Below are 19,807 nucleotides of genomic sequence, written 5' to 3' on the forward strand. Positions count from 1 at the left end.
TCTCTGCCACCCACCTGAGCCCTCCCTAGAAGGAACATAAGGAGAATCCCAGTCCTTTGTTGCCTCCCCCCAGATCACCTTCAGGCACAGCTCAGCTGCTCTGCAGAAACAGGTGTAGAAATACAGAAGTGGCAGGAGAAGGAAAGGGAGAACTAGAGGAGGGAGGAAAGGCCCCCGTGGAAGTAAAAAAATTGTTGGGGGGGGGAGCTCTTGTTGGGTCTGGCTTGATCCCCCGTGGCTGAGACTTGGAGCAGCCCCCTTGTTTTCAGTGCAGCAGCAACCAAGTCAGAGTGGCAGACAGCTGAAGAGACAGACAGGGCTGCAGGGGAACATGGGGATCAAAGCTCCCTGCCCATCAAAAGGGTACAAAAGGGTATTTTGTTCTGAGCCCAAACATTCCTGGGGGCCTGAACTGGTTGAGATTTGGCAGAGCTCACAAATGGCTTTCACACCCAAATTACTACTATGTTGCTGCATGCTGGGCCCTGTGACCCACACCTGAATTACAGAGTGTGACTGAGAAGGGCCACAACCCTGGACTCATTAACCACAAGAAAGAATTGGGGACCAGCCAGAGAGAGGGGCCCAACTGCACCACTTGGCCCAAACCCAAGAGTTTCTGGTGCACCTGTGAGGCAGAAGGGATGGACAGATGAGAGGTAGCCCTGAGACCAGAAATAGGAATCAGATTCTCCCTTACCTGTATCAGCTTCAGCCAGAGAGACCTGCCACCACAAAGGTCTGTTCAGGTCTGAGCCCCTGGCCTGGGGTTCTGGAATTTGCCTGGCAGGCTGACATCAGCCCTTTATGTGGTCACTATCTCTCTGGCCCAATGTTTGATATCCTATTGACGCATCTCTCTGAGCTCACTGCCCCACCCAGCCAGGCTCATCCCCTACCCATAGCAGTCCCTTCGCTGTATAGTCTAGCACAGGGGTAGGCAACATTTTTTGGCCAGAGTGTCAAAAAAACCACAATGTCTATCTTGGAAGGTGCTGGAGTGCCAGCATGCCATAAAAACAAAATGAGGGCAGGGGAGAGGGGTACATAGCAGGATGCACTGCATATTAGTATATTCAATAATCATAAATGTTGCCTTTGTTGTTGTGTATTCCTTTTTTGTTAAGCATGTTACAATGAGAGAGACAGAGACAGAGAAGAGAGAAATAAGAGAAAGAGGAGAGAAAGAGAGAGGGGAAGAGAAAGAAAAAAAGAGAAAGAAAAAGAAAAACAAAGGAGAGCAGAGAGAGAACCAGATACACACATAACCACATCTGTAGAAACACAAAGAACCAGAACATGCCCGAAACAGACATGTGTACACACAGAGACACAGAGGCAGACAGATGCACAGAACCAAATGCGCAGGTGCATGGAGCCACCGAACAAAGTCTGACCCAACAATGCCCTGGGCCCACCAGTGCCCCGGTGCTTCCCTAAGGAGCCAGCCACCAGGCTGCACAGCAGCCGATCGAGGCCCTGGCCCTGAGCCTGCCCATCAGCTCAACCACTCACCCACTCCGCACAGCTAAGACTACAAAGGTGTGGCGCTCCTGGCAAGGGGCAGCACCAGCCTCACCCTGGTGAGGGGGCTGGGTCAGGAGCATGTGGGAGTCAGGCAGGCTCAGCTGCAAGCCCTGCTGCAAGCAGATCGGACTCTGTGGTTGGCAGCTGCTCCCCAGAGCCAGGGCTGGCTGCAGCCAGGAGGCTGCAAACAGTTGCTCCGGCATCAACTCCATACCAGTGGGTGCACATGCGCTTCAGAGCAGACAGTGAGGGAGGGGCCTGAGGCAGCGCAACCCCAGCCTCTCCCCCGCTGCTGGCACAGAGCTGGTGACTCAGTTCCAGAGCCCGGCGCACCTGTTTGTAGCCAGCCTGGGCTCTGGGCAGCTGCAGCAAGCAATGGGCAGGCTGCAAACAGCCGCACCGGGCTCCACAGCCCCAGCATCAGCTCCATGCTGGCAGCAACTGCACATGCACCTCAGAATGGACACTGGGGATAAACTGTCCCCAGCATGTAAGAGGGGAGGAAGAGTAGTTCTAGTCCCCAGCATGTAAGAAGATGGAAGAGCTACACAAAGTACAGAGAAGGGCAATCCAAGAGATAGAAGGAGAGAGGCGACACTAAGGCCTCAAATGTACAGTCTTCATACATTTGAAGGGCAGAGAGAGACCAGAGTATCACTATTTAACACATCAGAAGGTTGCTATTATGTACCCCCTTCAATCTTTTAATTTCTAGGCTAAGCAAACATGGTTTGTTCAAGATTTCATTCTACACCACATATTCTATCCTTCTCATCATTCTTGGATCAAATTCATGAAATTATGAACAATTGGGCTTAGAGAAGTAGTTAGTTAGCTGTGTTAGTTTGAAGTTACGCAGAAGACAAGGTGGAGATGCACCTTACAGACTCAGATGTTTAAGCCATAGCAGCTGGTACAGTGAGCTCTTGCTCATAAAAGTTCATGCATTCTACCCTGATTTCTGATGGGGCTTTCTAATATTACAATGGATATGCCTATATCCTTTGATTTTGTCCCCGAATGAATGCATACCAGTTTAATTAAATTAGTTTAAAGTAGCACAAGCTCTTTTGTGGTGTATTTTATTTCAGTTTAGTTTATATATTATTCTAATTGACATAAGCTACAACAAAATAAACATCATTACATTGAAATAAGATTGTTTCAAAGCCTTTTAAAAAAGGTTTAATTATTTTGGTTTAGAAAAAGAGAGCATGTCTTAAGTAAATCCATGTAATTCTGCATAGGAGATAAACACTTATTTAAGGCTGGATGAATGCTGTAATATAATATCAACTAACATGTATGGCTGAAGTCCCTCCCCCCACCTGTCAGGTGCTCAAGATACTACACAGTTCAATATGAACCAACTATTGCAATTAACATTTTAAGACAGCCTCAGCAAAGTGGCATATATAAAAATACCTAATTATAATTAATCCAATTTAATATGTGACCCCTTTGCAGGGTTTCTGATTTATTCTAGACACTGTTTTTTGCAGACCTCTTGATCAAGCATCCCCATATTGGTACCATGAACCACGTATGGCAATAATTACCTTTGGTCCTGATGATGCCCACTCATTTCCAAGACATTATAAGTACGCACACCGATTTTAGTGTGTTTTTAAAAAATTAACTCTTATACAGAAATCTCCTTTCATCTTTACCTGAGGGACCCCAGAGTGCTGTCCCATGGTCAGTCACATAACCCACTAGTTAAATCATCTTTTCAGCCCCAATGCAAATTGTTAAGTTAATGAGGAGAGGTTAAGTGAGGAGATGGGAGGAGAGAATAAGAAGGTGATAATTTTCAGTAAGCAAACTACTGCAGGGAGTACAGTGTTAAAGCTCAGGGGGACATACATAGCACTTTTTCTTTGGTTGAAGAGCAAGGAGCTGATTTCAATTTCCTTTCAGTGTTTCACCAAGACACCCTGGACTGAAAAACTCTTCACTGACTTCATTCATTCGTTGACTGTAGTGTGACAGCTTCTGCAGACTGAATTCAAGTGCAAGGAAAGGAGTGAAATATAACCTGATCTAAAGAAAAATGAAGTTTGTAAGGTAAGCAAATGCTACTTTGTATACACAGAGCAGGCAGAGTCTTGAAAATACCAGTGCTCCTGCATTATAGCATGCTGACATCTTTTAATTCAGACAGTTTCCTTTTATACATCTATATAACTAAGAGTATTTCTCTAACACTCATCAATATAGTATCAAGATACTAACTTTCCTTCCTCAAATCTGCTTGTCTTCTGTGATGACTTACAATTATAACTTCAGAGATTTAGTGCTTTTTTCATGCTTTTCATTTACTTTAATGAGATCAATGTTCTCATTTGTATTTTTCTTCTGTTATAGGTTTTTCTTAAGTATAGCACTGTCATTACAAGTAATCCACTTTGGAAATGGTAAGGAAAAAAAGCTTGCTCTCTATTTGGCTTATGTTGTTTGTTGGGTTTTTTAATGAAGTTATATAGTAGTTTTCTATGAATTTTTAAATATTTTATTCCAGAAAGTAGGCACAAAAATCAAGTACTCTTTTGTTCCCCCACCCTGCAAACCCTTATCTATGTATACACCTAAATAGGGCTACTTATCTTTGTGACTGGATGTTCAGGTCTTCTGTAACTTTGCACACTGAATTCTGTTGTCATTTGAACTGTAAAGCACACCTGAGGACAGACAGGGCCCAGGGTTGATATATCAAGATATCTTTGTAGAGTTCCCATGGGGGGCATTTTTGGTTTGTATATACAGTACCTAGTCAAGAGGGATCTAATCCCTGATTTGGTCTCCTGTTAGTGTCATTTACATTATGATATAACTTGGATTTCAGCAGGACATTTCAAAAAGTTTTTGGAAGCTGATTTTTCCTGTTCTATCTCCTACTGAACCCAGGCAGTGGGAGTTAAATTGAGCCCTCAAGTAATTAAATAAAAAGCTAAAGAAACAAATTTAAAATACTGACTAGTACATTAATACTTCCATAACACTACACAAAAATAATCTTTGACACTAAGTACTTGATTTGGACACTTACTTTCTGCTAGTTATTGGTGCTGAATCTTCAGTTAGCCATCACTGAAAGTTTAACTCTTATCATTTTTATAGGTTGCAAGGAGAACTGTAATAACAACCCAGATCAGAAAAATCAAAGCACTTCCTTAAACACCTTTACTGCTATAAATAATCTCAATTCTGAGAGGAGGAGGAGAAACCCATCTGAGGTTTTACCTTTTACTGGGCTCACGCACTGTAAGTTATTCATAAAACAATGAGTAAACTGGTTTTTATGTTCAAACCAAAAAAGGAACCCTTCCAGACATCTAGTATTACATGACTTGATTTCCTTATGGCAAAGAATCAAGGCCTACCTTTTTGTGTCTATCTGCTGCATGCATAAAACATTGCATTTACATTCACAGTTGTATTTTATGAAAAACCTTCATGATTGTACGAGCACATTTATTGTTTACAAGCCAAAACCTATTTAGCCATTTGAAATTGGGTCTAAATTTTGCAGCAATGTCGGGTTTCTTCAACACATCCCATGGAACGATTATACAGTATTCATAGAGCTCTGATTATGTGTGACATCATCCAATGCGCACTTGGTACTATTCCTTGGTGTGTGCAAGTACATTTTTTTTAAACACACAGAAGGAATATATGTCCATGTTTTGCCTGTAATCCTTCCTGCATAGGCACTGTTAGGGAAAAAAAAAATCACACCATAAATCTGAAGCAACAGGATAACAAAAAAGCAGCCTAATCTTGCTAGTAAAAATACACACTTTCTGGATAATGTCTCCAAATGGCATGCTATGATCTGGTTTTTAATTTGGGTTTGGAATGAGAAAATTGCTTGGCGTATATCAACTTTCTAGTTAACCCCAAGTGAGAGTAAATATAAACAGAGTTGCCAAATCTTATGATTGAAGTGCCACTTTTACAATATTTGGTATGTTTTCAAAGACCCAGCCGGTAAAGAATTATGAGTGGGTGAGAATTCAATAAATAAAAGGTGTAACTGTGATGGTTGTAAAGAAAAGCCTTAAAACAGAAATAAAATGCAGTTTCCAAGCTCAGAAACCAGATGGCAAATTAAAAGAACCATCAAGTCTTACTGGTAAGAATCAGTTTTTAACTGCTTGGAGTTTCCAGTACTGTATGAATTGGTCATCCATTTGTGATTTGTCAAAATATGAAATGGCATTTAGTCATACAGAATGCCATCAAAATAGCCTATGGAGTACTTGAAAAATGCAGGCCCTACAGAAAGTCAGAAATGCTACTATTTCATTCCAGTGCCAATGTTTTAAATGGGGAAATGAGTCAAAAGTGGTTAACCTACACCTTCCCATTGTTGCTGGTTGAAATAGGGTTGACTGTTGGTTCTACCTGTCTCACTGAGGTAGAAATACACAATCAGGATTTTATTGCTGTTTGAACACTACATAATGTCTGATCAAAAATATTTTTCTCATGTTTACAATTTCTATATTTACATCCTGGGATGAAAGAAAGGGGCAAGACTCAATGTGCACTTTATACAAGATTCAGGTTCCACTAGTTATTTGTTCACAATAGCAAAAGTAGCCTTAATTAACAAACTGTATTCTTTACTAATATTTATATTTGTCCTCCATTTGCATTACTTAGTCACACAGTGTATAAGAAGTCAGGCACGGTAATTATTTATTTTTTTTAAGTTACAGAATAACGGGATGACTCATAATAGAACTTATAATTGGACACGCTTTGTGCTTCTGGGCACAAATTGAGAGATTCTTTTCTGAAAACAGCACTGTAAGATGGGCAGGGTATATTATGAAAAAGGAAACTATCTTTCCAGATGCCCTAGCTCTTATTATTATTAGCTAGTGAATGCCACACTAGCCTGACATGGCAAGAAAAACCTCATTTCCAGATCAGTGCACTGAAAGATGGTTACTCATGCCTCATTTTTTCTTTGTTTGTACAGAGCCTAGCACAATGAAGTCCTGGTCCATGACTAGGGCTCCTGACAGCTACAAAAGTATACTAATAAAAAAAAAAAAAAGGAATGCTCTGGCCCCTACAGCTCATTATCAGAAACAACTTACATTACAGGAATAGCAATCAGTTATTAAAATCACGTAATACTGTAAATAGAACACCAGCATGAAACTAGATATGCCTATTAGCATTGGCCTCACAGAACTGTATACCACTTCTGTCACAGAAGTCTGACAATAAATGCTTCTCATTAGTTTGGGAACCATTGCTACTATCACTGAACTTCCTTATGAATTCTGTTCCTCCCAGAAATTTTTACTTTCTTTGGATTTTTAAATGATATATCAACAGCAATACCTCTCTTAGTAGTATGCTCACCCAAATGTAAGAATTCCCTTCATCATTAGAATATTAAGGGGATTGTGCTGAAAGCAGACAGAGCATGTTCTTTTAGGTTTCCAATTTTCCCCTATACCAATTAAATATAAACTACAAAGACCTCTAATTTAGAGATCAGGTGTGGTGTGTGTTAGTGGATAGAGTGCCTAAAGATGCTGTTGCCTGCATAGTTCTTGCTCTGGAGATACATGAGACTTTATTCTCCATTGGTTTATGCATTAGTAGAAAGAGGTAACATCTGTAAAAGACTGTTACCTGCTACTGTTTCACTTTGAAATCCATTCCAGGTAGCGTGATCTTTTCTATTATTCTGCACAAATTCCAGTGACGAATCTCTGTCATCCTGCTGTAATTTGGCACTGGATATGCTCTGTCAAGAAGGCAGTCTTTTAGTTTTTGATTGTTAATAAGTAGCGTCTCACCAACAAATCTGATCAAGGAAATGCCTTGAAACACTTCATTTATTTTAAAGTGAATTTAGTATTGGTAAAAGGCACTGGATTAAATATTCCTGGAGATTGAAATCCTGTATTTAGCCACAGGCTAATAATGAAGTGTGAAGGAACCAAATATGTAGACAGAAGGTAATTAAACCTTAACTGAAGAAGAATTTAACTTAATTAAGTCCTGGCCCTCTTTGAAACTGCTAGCAATTGAGGGTAACTATAATGGATTCTTTCCATTACTAATGGATACCTAGTAAGCAGGTATCCACAACAAGAACTAAAACCTAAAGCCCTCAGATGCTGGCTAATTATCAGCCAGACCTAGCTGTGTATGGCAATAAGATGGGGTGTCTGTCTGTTCAGCACTCCTGTTTCTTGGCTAATTTTTATTCCTTCCTTTCTTCTACTACTTTTTCTACTTCTGATTTCAGCCAGCAAATTGAACAAAAACTGCTGTCAGAATGGTGGGACCTGTTTTTTGGGAAGCTTCTGCATATGCCCCAAATACTTTGCTGGCAGATATTGTGAACATGATAAACGGATCAGGTAAGCAACAGTGGACCGACTCCCTACAAAGAGGAAGCTTAATTTTCAATCTTGGGGAGCTGGGTTTATGGAATTGTTTTTTTCCTCACATTATGCAGGAATTGTGGTGCCATTGGCCATGGAGAGTGGACTCAGGAAGGATGTTTTTTATGCCAGTGTCTCTATGGGATTCTGAACTGTTTCCCTCGAAGTGTAGAAGAGAGGTGTGGTAAGAAAAGTTACCAAACTCTGTGTACTTTACAACAGATAATATGCTTCTTTAGTAGCATACTTTTTGCTGGTTCTTACTGTCTGCATTTCAGATTCCTAGATCAATGAGTTGGTTTCAAGTGGGTGCATACTTTGCAAGTGTTAGGGTTATTCCCAGTAGGTCAAAAAGGTCCTTGTTCCTTCTCAAGACAGGAGTTCTGGCTCAGTGAAAAAGAATCTACTTATTTTTACAAAGATTAATGAAATAAATGAGGAATCCACATATCCAGTGTAAGGGAAAACTATACACTCTGTATAACCACTCAGGAGTGGAGTTTTAATGAAGTGAGGCAGTCAAACCTAGACATGTCAGGAATTGGGAGAAATGAATTGACCAGGGAATTGTTTATAGACATGTGAGCAGAGAAGCAAAGATCAAATCATAAACATGGAGCAAGTTGCACAACGGCAGTTGACTACAAACAGGCAGTGTTTAAAAAAATTTTTTTTTTAAATCAACAGCTTGACTTGCCAAGAATTACCCTGTTCATGTGTACATGGCATTAGTTTTTTACATCTAGTCTGACTTCAAGTCCCAAGCCAGGTAAAGTAATGAATTGTCAGTGGCCTACTCGAGGCCACTGACAATTCAGAGGTGAGCATTAGACAGACTGTGCTGTCTCTAATCTAGCCTTTTTGACCAAATGTTTCTACCAGTTCAGCACTATTGCAGCTCCAGCAGTCATGGGATTTCTAGTGTACACTGTCTGCTGGCAGCTTAGCAATTGAGTCATTTAACCCTGCTTAAAGAAGATCCTTTTGATTCTGCAGTTAAGACATTAACAGCTGGAACCTGGTTTACATTAGAGCTCTCAGCTTTGCTATCATCAGTGGAATCCTATCCATGTTATCAGTGATTGGAAGTTTTTAGCAAAATATGTGGAAGACCCCCATTAACACTCTAGGAGACTCCTCAAGATTATAGTTGAGGGCAGTATAAGTAAACTTATATTATTAGACCCATAAAAGATTTCTGGATGTTAGTATCTTTTGGCCAGCATTCAGTTCATGTTAATATTTTCTTCAGAGATGTGGATAAATTTTGGATTTGGGAGACTTTCCCTTGGGGAGGGTAAATAGAATGAGGTTATATCTAAGAAGTTTTCAATCCACCTATATTTAGCAATGGGTACATTTAATTTAGCAGGTCTACTAGAATTTAGAGGAGATTTCCCTCCCCCTCCCCAGTGTGTGTGTAATTTATACAACTATTAAATAATATATATTACATTGCATATTATATCGCAACTGTTTACATAGTGTGACATAGCTATGCGCACACACTGAGCCATTTGGACTCTATTTATATATATAGCATGCAAACACGGGGGGGGGGGAGGGAGGGACCATTCCCTTCAGATTCTCTGCAATTTAAGCAGAAAGTTGCTAAATTAGAATTTATCTATGTTGTGTGTGACAAAAAGGAAAAAGGCTTCTCTTCATTAAATGTTTACCAAGTGAAGCTCTTAATGTTGAAATAAAGGTAAATACAAGGGGACAACATTCTGATTAACAAAATCCAATTAACCTGGAAAGACCATTAAGTAAATTAAGAAATTTGGTTATCTCTTTAGAATAGGTTTTTTTCTCCTTTTAGTTCCCTAGAGGACTTTATTTGCAAAGGAAAAAAACCTGAAAGCTTTTAGTGCTCTGACATTTTTGTTTCACATTAAAACAAATTTCTGAGTCTCTATGGGGAACATTACCTCCAGCTACTTACTCCATATGCACTTGCAACGAAAATATGGCAGTACTTAAAAGCAACATTCTGGCAAATATCTGGGATTTACATATGAATACTCAGAGATTTTTCTCTCCTGAGCACCATAAAATCTCATCAGTCATTTCTTAAATGTTCTGGGAGTGCTGCTGTTTGCAGCTCTTTCAGAACTGTGAACACTGCCTTTAAAGTGTTTCCATGGCTGGTTGTTCAGCTGAAGTAGCTTCTTGGAAGCCTGAAAGGAAGTATTTTAGAGCAATAAAGGACTTGAAACAACCCATGCAAATCATACCTGTTTCTGTTTAATTTAAAGCAATTTAAATTTAGGTTCTTTTGTATATTCAGGTCCTACAAAGAAAAAGCTGCCTGATTGGATTCAACCTGGAATCAGTTCTGAAGGACTAAAACTTCAAATGATAAAGTACATCCTTACAGCTTCATTACTATTCTCACTGCTCTGTCAGCTCCTCTAAGCATAACAAAGATAAGAAAAGTTACCTCCTTATTGTTAAAGTAACATGAAGTTTCTATGATTTTACCTTTAACTGTATGGGCCAGAAGCGATTTGATTTTCTCTATGTAATACTAGGCCTAATCACTTAATCATTAGGTGTATGGCTGGCAGGGAGAGATGTCATTCTATACCACTATGTGTTAGCAAGTGGCTAAATGAGTGTCTCCTCATCACCCCACTGAAATAGCCCTATTAATTGCTTTCAAATATTGGCATCTATGGTGATTAATATTGAAAGAGCAATTCTTCCAGTGGAAGAAGGCATTTTTTTTTATCTACTTTGGCTAAAAAGCCATAATTGTATTTGTAAATACGATTCAGCTTTATATTTGTAATGTTAATGTATAATTTATTGTTTTAAAGTGTTTGGCTATGTTGATCACTGAAAAGACAGAATCTGAATAACTGAGTGTACAACAAAGAAAGTAAGACTTTCTATACAGTGTTTTTAAGGTGGAAGGAACTTTGTTACTTTCACTTTTTGATCAGTGTTCCTACATGGAAATAAACTTATTTTAAGAACATTAATCAAAAAATTAAATGCATGTTTTTTGCCAAAGGGCACAAGTATACTTTAAAGGGTCTCTGTTGATTTAACAGAATTAGTTTAGACAAAAATGAGTTTTCAAAATGTGGATTATGTGCAAAACAGCTTCCTCTAAGTACACAATAAAGAACAGTTAGCCAAGATTATGAATGTTTATATGCTCTGTGGGTCTATTTTTGTTTTTTTTCTCTGCTTCTCCACATTAAATTCTTGTCAATTAATCTAAATGCCACTTGAAGATCTACCCTCCCCCTTTTTTCTGTTGTAACACCTTCCCTTCTCCCAGATCTCCCATTCATTTTCTTCCTCAGTTTCCCCTTTTGGGAGCCACTTAATGGTTACGCTTTACTTACTGTATAATAGCTGAAAGGTATTACAAAACATCCTGCTTCTTGCAAGTAACCCAAGACAGAAACTACGTTTCAAATTTCTTATTACTGCTGAACACTTTTTTTTTTTTTTTATCTAACATTAATTTTACTCAAAGACAGGTGGGTATATTGAACAGACAAATAGATGATGTATAGAAATACTTCCTGGGGTGTTTACAATCAGTTTTTCTTTCTTTCCTTTTTTCAGTCCTGACTCTCTTCCTTCATCTTTCTGGTTATTAGTTTGATTCTACCAGCGATAATAGCAATGATCACTGCCAACGTTTTAACGCTGGTATCTTTTCTACACTGGCATTCCCTTTGGCAATATATATACGTTTCTTAATTTACTCTATATAGCTATAACTATATATAATTTTTTAAGGGTGGAAAAAATCTAGCATAAAGCCAATGTCATAAAAACCAGTAAGATAAACACAGCTGGATTGTTGAGCTGACATAGATTTGTCTAAACTTCCCACTGATCTATAACTGTACATTTATGTCTTGCTTAAACTGTTAAACTGTAAAAAGGTAGGTTGTGAGTTTGGAGAAGAACAGCTATTCTAAAATAACTTTATCTGTAGGCAAACCCTTTATTCTTAAATTATGCAATTCCTTGTACTCTGGCAAGTGCAGAATTGCTGTATGATTATTTCTGTATAATTATAAAATGTTCAAATGCATATCTTTCTACTAATGGCCTCAGCCAACCAAGGTAGATGGATTTGCATAATCATTGTATTGTTAATCAGTATACACTTTTTTTTTTAACCCATACAATGATTATGGAAATTCCTATGATTAAAGCTAATGTCCTAAGAACGCTGGTTAGATATGGCCTTAAGAAAAATGTCCATTAGCTTCTGACTCTTCTCTCTGCATAACAGTAATCTATACAATTAAATTACATTCCTTTGACTCTTATTTGGAAATAGTGAGGAGGGAGCACTAAGCCTGACTAAGAAGGATTCAGAGGGGAAGATACTACAAAAGCTGACTTTAGACAAGTGGACAGGATATGGTGCCTTGAAATTTGAATGGTACACACTGAGCCTTTGTACAAGCAGTAGTAGTCCCACATTGTAGAGTTGGCATTTCCTGATCTTTCTGAGCTTTGGCAGATAATTTCCTAAGTAAATTGCTTACTTTACACTTAAAAAGATTTCCTTTGAAACTACGGAAGTGAGAGAGGGACACAACATTCAGTCAAACACTTTCACATTTAATAAAATTTGATGTTCCTGAGAGTGAGAAGAGTAGCTACATTCGTCACTGTGCCTACCAGAATAGAACTCTCTTTGTTGAGGCCTGTAGCACTACCACAGTGCAATTGTTAATGCATTATAATTCATTTGTTAATTAAAGGCTATTATAAAATACTAGATCCTTTTGCATACCTTATAGCCCCTCTGGCTTTCAAAACACTCATCAGCAGATTATATGTTGCACTTTATACCATTGATCTAGAATTTACCATCCATTTTAGGACTGTACTTTCTAATCAGGTGTAAATATGTTTAACAAACCATATTTCTCTAATTTTTTTTTCTTTTTTCCTCCTAAGAGGAGCTCTCCATATGCAAAAATGGAATCAAAGGATGTTATCAAGTCCTCCTGTTTAGCTCAAATTGGGAACATTGCGGCCCCTGGCAGATGTTACAGTTAGGGCATGATTAACCAGCTAATCTGGTTTTAAAGTATAAACCTGGCACACATTCAGGGGATTAATGGTACAATAAAATATGACACCAGCCAAAAAGTTATTATACAAAATGAGTGATAACATACGGTATATACAGAAGTGCTCCATGCATGGTTTGCACTCCACAGCCTCCTAGGGCTGCAGGAGACTGTGGACAGCAGCAGACCAGTGGAGAAGGTGAAGCTGGGATGAAAGGCTGTGACAGCCTCTCATCCTACCCCTGCCTCCCCTTCGCTCAGTGGGATGGGAGCGAGCACCACTTCTGCCACAGGCCGGGCAGCAGCTCTCACCCAGGCTGACAGCCCGGCTCCAAGCATCTACTCCCCAACCATGCAGAGTGTGTGTGTGTGTGTGTGTGTGTGTGTGTGTGTGTGTGTGTGTGTGTGTGTGTGTGTGTGTGTGTGTGTGTGTGTGTCCTACCTACAGCCTCCCAGCACAGAGCCAGAGCCAGCCCCTCCAGCTGCACAGCAAACCATGCTCCCGGCTGGGAAGCTCCGTCCCCTCACCCCCCTACCCCATCCCATCTGGCCCAGTCACTGAGATCACTGCCACATCAGTCAGGTGGCAGGAGCAGAGTAGGTTGTCAGCTTTTGCAGGCTTGGCTAGTGCCCCCAGGCTACCCCTGGTGATGCCAGGGAGCACTAACCAAGCTCACAAAGCCCATGAGATGCTAGTGGAATTACCAGAAATTTGACCAGCATACAGAAGTTATTTAAAGCACTGTATGTTGCTAAAGTGCTGTAAAATACAGTGCTTCAAATTTAATACCCTATTTAACAAGGGTTAATTTAAAGCACTGTATCCATTTTTAAAGTGCTGTAAAGCTGTGCACTTCTGTTAAGCACTTTGAATTGTGAAAAAAAGCAAGCTCTGTACACACCCATTGTGACTGGCTTTCATCCTGCCTTAAATTGAAGGTGTGGCAGAGTGAAACACGCCAGGATTTCCAGCTGACCCTGGTACAGTCCCCACCAGCTGATAACCAACTGATCATCAGCTGGCAGGGACTGTGCCAGGGCTTGAATCCTGGTGTGGTCCTTGCCAGCTGACAACAAATCGGGACCACACCAGTCCTGAAGCCCCTATGCAGTACCAATCCTGATGGCTGTTAGCTGATCAGGACTGCTCCGGGGCTTAAGCTGATCCCTGCAGCTGACAGTCAGCCAGCTGAGACCTCCCCAGGGTTTGAGTCCCAAGGTAGTCTTGATCTGCTGTGGATCAGGACTGCCCAGGATTCAAGCAGCCATCCCAGTTTGCCAATGGTAGACCAGCTCCAGGGACAGCATGGGGACTTAAATCAGCCTTGCGAGTCCCTTGAGCCAGCTGACAATCAGTGAACTGTTGAGCATCTGGCTTTTAACTTCTGGTGCAGGGAGTCCCTGGGATCATGATATGTAACATCATGATCCAAGGTTCCTCCGATATTGGCAACTACGGCATGATTGGGATCCGATCTGTACTCCTAAAATCACATCTTCTGCCACACATGATTTGGGAAGGATCCCATTTTGCCTTCAAATGAACACCTGTCAGTGGGCCTAGGTATCTCTTTTAAGAATTTTCTAGTCAAGGTAAGTCATATTTAACTTGCATTCAACTAGTAAAACAGATGAACAAATATGCACACAGACACATATTGATGTGTCTCTTTTGGTCTGTTTCCTTTCTTATTTAGTTATCTATAACGTGCACATTAACCTTGCTTTCCTCCATATATACACTAAGCTGTGTCTACTTGAATGATTTCCATTATAGATATAATTCCACCAGTGCAACTCATCAGTTACTTAACCCTTGCTTACAGCAGGAAAGTGTATATCTTAGAAGATGCATCAACAGCCACATTTAATCCAATATATTAAACACTTCTTTTCCTTTAGCATAGACAAAGATGGTTTTGTTTTAAAAAATTGTTAGTTGGTCATGATAAATGCAATGTGTCCATCTCCGGTGAGTATTATATCGTGTTAGTTAAAATATGCCAGCTACCATGGTTTCTAACATGATGTGCTTCTTTTCATTGAGAATATGGCCTAATAAATGGTTCCTCATGCTACTCACTCTTTTTCTATCCTTCTGTATATTAGGTAAGTTCAAGACATTGTTCCTTAAATTATTAAAAAAAAAAAATCAAAGAATTATTTTTCTAGGTGATCAGAAATAGAATATTTTTTCCCATTCCATTAGGCTTTTGAAGAGGTGGGATAACAAACTCCGAAATCAAGCTGACATAATTACACAAAAGTATACCTGGCAAAGAGTTCTCTCTTTAAGTGGTCTGTCATTTTTGGTTAGGTTTTAACATTTATGAGAACTGATTTAATATACATTTTTTCTCCTATTCATTTACAACTAACTTAAAATGAAGAAATAACTAGTTCCTTAAATCAAGATTTGCTATAGGTAGACCTGGGAAACACAGTCCAGAGGAGTCCAATTTAACTCTGATATCTCTCACTTTACAGAAAGCCCTAACTATCAAGTACATACAATGAAAAGCCCTTTACTTGCTAAAGTACTAATTAAATTGGATTAACCCATTGTCCCATTGTGGTGATGATCATTAGTTTTCATTAGTTAGCACAAGAGAAGGGGAAGCCTGGGAAATGTTGGTTAAAAAGGATAAATATTTGTATTTCTGCTCTTAGTTTGAATCTATTCATTACTCATTAAAATGCTAATTATCCAGATTACTTCTTTCAAAACAGTATTTTCACTCATTTTTTAAACAAGTAAAATGTTTAATTATACATTTTAATTTAAATGCATTTTAATTAAGCATTATTTGCATTGGAATACTATATAGTTTCTATTTTCCCTATTATTTGTCCATTCTCTCTGCTCACCTTTATGCAGTCCTGTAAAAAAAGTTCTGAGGAATGCATAAAATTTCACTAAAGTAGACCAAGCTTAAGATTCTTCTCACCAGACAGCCATGAAGCATTTGCCCTGGTCTCCCTAGCATGTTAGGGAAATACTAAGCATGCTCTTCGCTGCCCTTTAGAGCAGGGGTGTCAAATTCATCTGCCCTGTGGGTTAGATGAGTGTTGCAGGACCAGTCCACAGGCCAGATCTAATCCATGGACCACCCTGTTATATGCCATACCCAGCACCCATGGCACCAACACTACCCTCTCCAGAACCCACACTGCACACAATGCCCATTCAACCCACTCCAGGACCTGCACTGCACATGGTGTGTACCAGCAAGCACTGCATTCACCTCAGGTCCCAGATCAGTCACTGTGCACACTATGGATCCTGAACTGGCAAGGGTGGTCTACTCTGAGATCCAGGGGTAGCACTGGGGGACCGGATGGCAGCTCCACAGGCATGTGCTGTATCTTTGAACCCCCTGCTTTAGAGTTTGAGTGCTATGTAATTTGGCAATTTCACAAGTTCTGCCCCTGGGAACAAGGACAAGGTAGGCAACCATATGTAACTTTCTGAATGTGGCTGCTTTATGGAGGCAGCTTTGCCCTTGCAGGAAAAAAAGCTGCAGTAGAGAAGCTCAGGTGAGCCATGAACTGGCTATAACATCCACAGAGTGTTTATGGCTGAGCTGGACACTTTCCAGAATGTTATAAACATATGTATTTTGTATTGCCGTACTAGCCCACAACCCATTTTCTATCTATTCCATCTAGTATGGAGCAAAACAGAAACTTTTGCAAAGATTTTTTTTCTCTGAGAAGTAAATCAGTAAAAACTTTGTTCTCTGATCAAATATCAAGCATTAAAATGTGTTCAGTTTCTTCGTGTTCCTTACAAACTTAAGAGTTAAAAAAATCTGAGAAAGCTATTTAAGAAACGTCACTTAGAAGTCATGTCTCCTATCATATTTTTATTGTGCGTCAGTTATAGCTACCAAGTGATCCTCTTGTCACATTTCAAATACATGTCTTTTGCAAGTATACAACTCAAAGAAGTAGGCTAACACCCTACGTCAGGACTTACTGTTACCAGCTTTTTATGCCTTTCATAGTCCAGACAATGTAATGACTTCAGGTTAACAAGGTTCTTTAGGTAAAAATGTGATACCTTCTATTAAACCAACTAAATAGTTGGAAAAATTGTTATTTGCAAGTTTTCAGGTACAAAACCTTCTTCAGGCAGGGGGAGAGTCTACAGTAGACTCCCTCTACCTGAAGAAGGGTGTTTGTACCCAAAAGCTTGCAAAGAACAATTTTTCCAACTATTTCGTTGATGTAATAAAAGATGTCATATTACCCAAAGATACTTGTCTGCCTAGGTTGTAGCTGTGTTGGTCTAAGGACAAATACCCCCAGTAACTTCAGGTTGTAACTTTCCATTATTATTGCTGCAGAGGACTTTGTCTTGTCAAGGTTTTTTTATGTACAAAATGGCCATGTACTTCAATGGGAAATCACAAATAAAGCAGTTCCAGGGTGGAAACCTTAAATCATACTGTTTTGTTACTTATTACTTATATAACGCCTCTATTGTGCTAAACAGTCCTGCAACAGCCTGCGTAAGCAGATGCTCAAGAGATGATTTTGTGGTGTGCTGCTGACTTTATCATAGCTTTTAGTATTTTAAAATATTGCTTATATTTCTTCCTTAAATGCTAAAGAAAACCACTTAACGTTGCCTGATCTGTGTATCTGGATTATAAAAAAAACTGAGTAAAGCTCAGAACACCATTATGTAGACTTAAATTAATCTCTTATCATTTGACTTAAATTTACATGATCACGAGCTTTTCTAAAGCCTGAGTGAGGCATGGTAGAAATAAATAATAGTGTTTATATAACAGCATAAAAGCACATGCTGTTTAACAAATAGTGAAAGGTACACAGAATGAATAAGTGGTGTCCCCCAAATACTTTGTAAAATCAGCTATTTCTTATGCTTGAAGAGAGTCCAGAAGGTCACTTTACACACTACATCTTGCTGTTTGCCCACACAGAAGAAAACAACATTCAGTTTTACAGATGAGCACTAATAGGGTAAAAATACAGAATTGTTTAGAAATAAATTCAGAATAAACATGGTTTCCTCCACTGATATTCATAGTTTGTGTCCCCAAGAATTTCTGCCTATTGATTATTTTTTAACCCTGGCTTTCTCATCATTTTTAGCATGACTAATTATCTGTCTAAAGCTTTGAATGGAAAGCATATTGTTATTCGGTATTCATCTTTTCTTAGTCTCCTATCTTTTCTTAGTTCCAATTATCCAGTCAAGCAATAGAAGCAATGCCATGTGACTTAGCTATCCAATAGCAAAAGAACAATTAGCAGAAAATAAAGTGACAGCTCTATATTTCACAAATCACAGACTGAAATTTGTTCACACAAACCATGCAGCTTGCTGCTTAAGAACTGATAGCTCAAATCTGTCCCCTTGTTTTTCATGGGTTTTAGTGGTATTTTTTCCTCTGCAAAAGCTGGCAGTTGTTGAGATATGGGCCTGTCGAGCTATGTGATGTTGAGGATTGCCAACTGCAGTTGAAATCAGAGAGCTCTTTCACTGTATACAAATTACCACCAGAAAGACTTCTGTCACAAACCACAATATTGCAAGATACATGTTGTCATTTCTCTGATCAAGAAACTATATATACCAGTACTTAGGTTGCCTTTCAGTCAGCCTGCACTGATTTAAACCATTTGAGGTTTCTCCATCTCAGCCCCTAAGGACTGTGATGCAGTCTTATGACCTATTGGACATGAGGATTCATTTCTGTTGTCACATTTCACTATAATTAACTGCTGAACGTCATTGATAGCAAGGCTGAAACTCCTGATTGAAAAAGCGGTGTAGCCTTTCCAGGCAGTGCTTAATCTTGTGCTGTCAAGACATGACACTCACATTTATAGATAAAACACTTATCTCTCTTCTACTTTCATAGTTTTGGGTCCCACACCCTCCCTCCCAGCCTTCTTTCCCTTTCTCCCTTTCAATTGCCCCTCAGAAACTTTCAAATATATGAGAGTCCAAAGACTTGTATCAAAAACCTGGTCACCCTATTTCTAAACAAGAGAAGAGAGCAAATTCCTGTTTTCTTTTCCTGCTAGAATTGCTACAATCTCTTGATCGATTTGATAAGCCTGAAGGATTTTGAGCCAGCATCCATCCCATTACACAATGTATTCAGGATAGGAGATCCCTTAATAAGTTCAGACCATTCAATCAAGTATCTAATAGTCCCAGGTCTTGATTTATGGCTCAGTCCAGTCCTATTGACTTCAATAGGAGTTAGATCAGGCCCTCGGGATTACGTAAATTAAATCATTCTTGAGCAAATGTTAACACAAATTCTGTCCAGTCTCAGACTACTATATCCTCCTTTCTTCTCACACATCTGTTTTCTCCTCTCCTGTTGCTCCCTACTTCCCCCCACTCCAAACCAAAGATCCAAATGCATTATATTCTCACTTTGCCCAATTTAATCTTCATGTTCACATGTGCTGGACCTGTAAGAAACCTATTTCATTGTGGAATCTGGCTTAAAAATGTGAACTAGAGTTGGAAATAAAAGAGATTTAGTATTAAAATACAGGAGAGGGAGTATAAACAAAAAAAACCACAACACAATATGCAAATGTAGTGGGAATAATCAGATGAGACATTTAGGTTGCAGCAGGCAGTCCCTGTGGAGGATGAAGCTGAGTATATTTTGCCAACCTCAGTCTTCAGATCTAAGCCAGATTCTTAAATTTGCTAATGAGGCTCCTTCAAGTGTATCCCCAGTAGCTGCTCTCAGGCCCAATAGAAAGCAAGTGTTTCAGAATGGCCTCTGAGATTAGGTA

The 19,807-nt window shown here is 39.3% G+C and overlaps 1 protein-coding gene across 1 annotated transcript; it reads left to right on the top strand.

Annotated features, from left to right (window-relative positions):
* The first annotated feature begins 3,466 nt into the window (after positions 1-3,466).
* Positions 3,467-10,568, top strand: LOC149868442 (cryptic protein-like). The gene is made up of 6 exons (XM_090037227.1): positions 3,467-3,594; positions 3,895-3,944; positions 4,648-4,791; positions 7,811-7,925; positions 8,024-8,133; positions 10,240-10,568. The coding sequence occupies exons 1-6, from the start codon at positions 3,581-3,583 to the stop codon at positions 10,365-10,367; spliced, it is 561 nt and encodes a 186-aa protein (XP_089893353.1). The 5' UTR covers positions 3,467-3,580; the 3' UTR covers positions 10,368-10,568.
* Positions 10,569-19,807: the final 9,239 nt, after the last annotated feature.

This window comes from Crocodylus siamensis, chromosome 3 (genome assembly GCF_052110815.1).
Source record: "Crocodylus siamensis isolate JL-2025a chromosome 3, ASM5211081v1, whole genome shotgun sequence".
Classification (NCBI taxonomy): domain Eukaryota; kingdom Metazoa; phylum Chordata; order Crocodylia; family Crocodylidae; genus Crocodylus; species Crocodylus siamensis.

Coding starts and splice junctions, on each gene's coding strand:
- LOC149868442 (XM_090037227.1), top strand. Junction 4,792..7,810: donor TTTTACTGGGCTCACGCACT/GTAAGTTATTCA, acceptor TTCTGATTTCAG/CCAGCAAATTGAACAAAAAC. Junction 8,134..10,239: donor AAGTGTAGAAGAGAGGTGTG/GTAAGAAAAGTT, acceptor TTGTATATTCAG/GTCCTACAAAGAAAAAGCTG.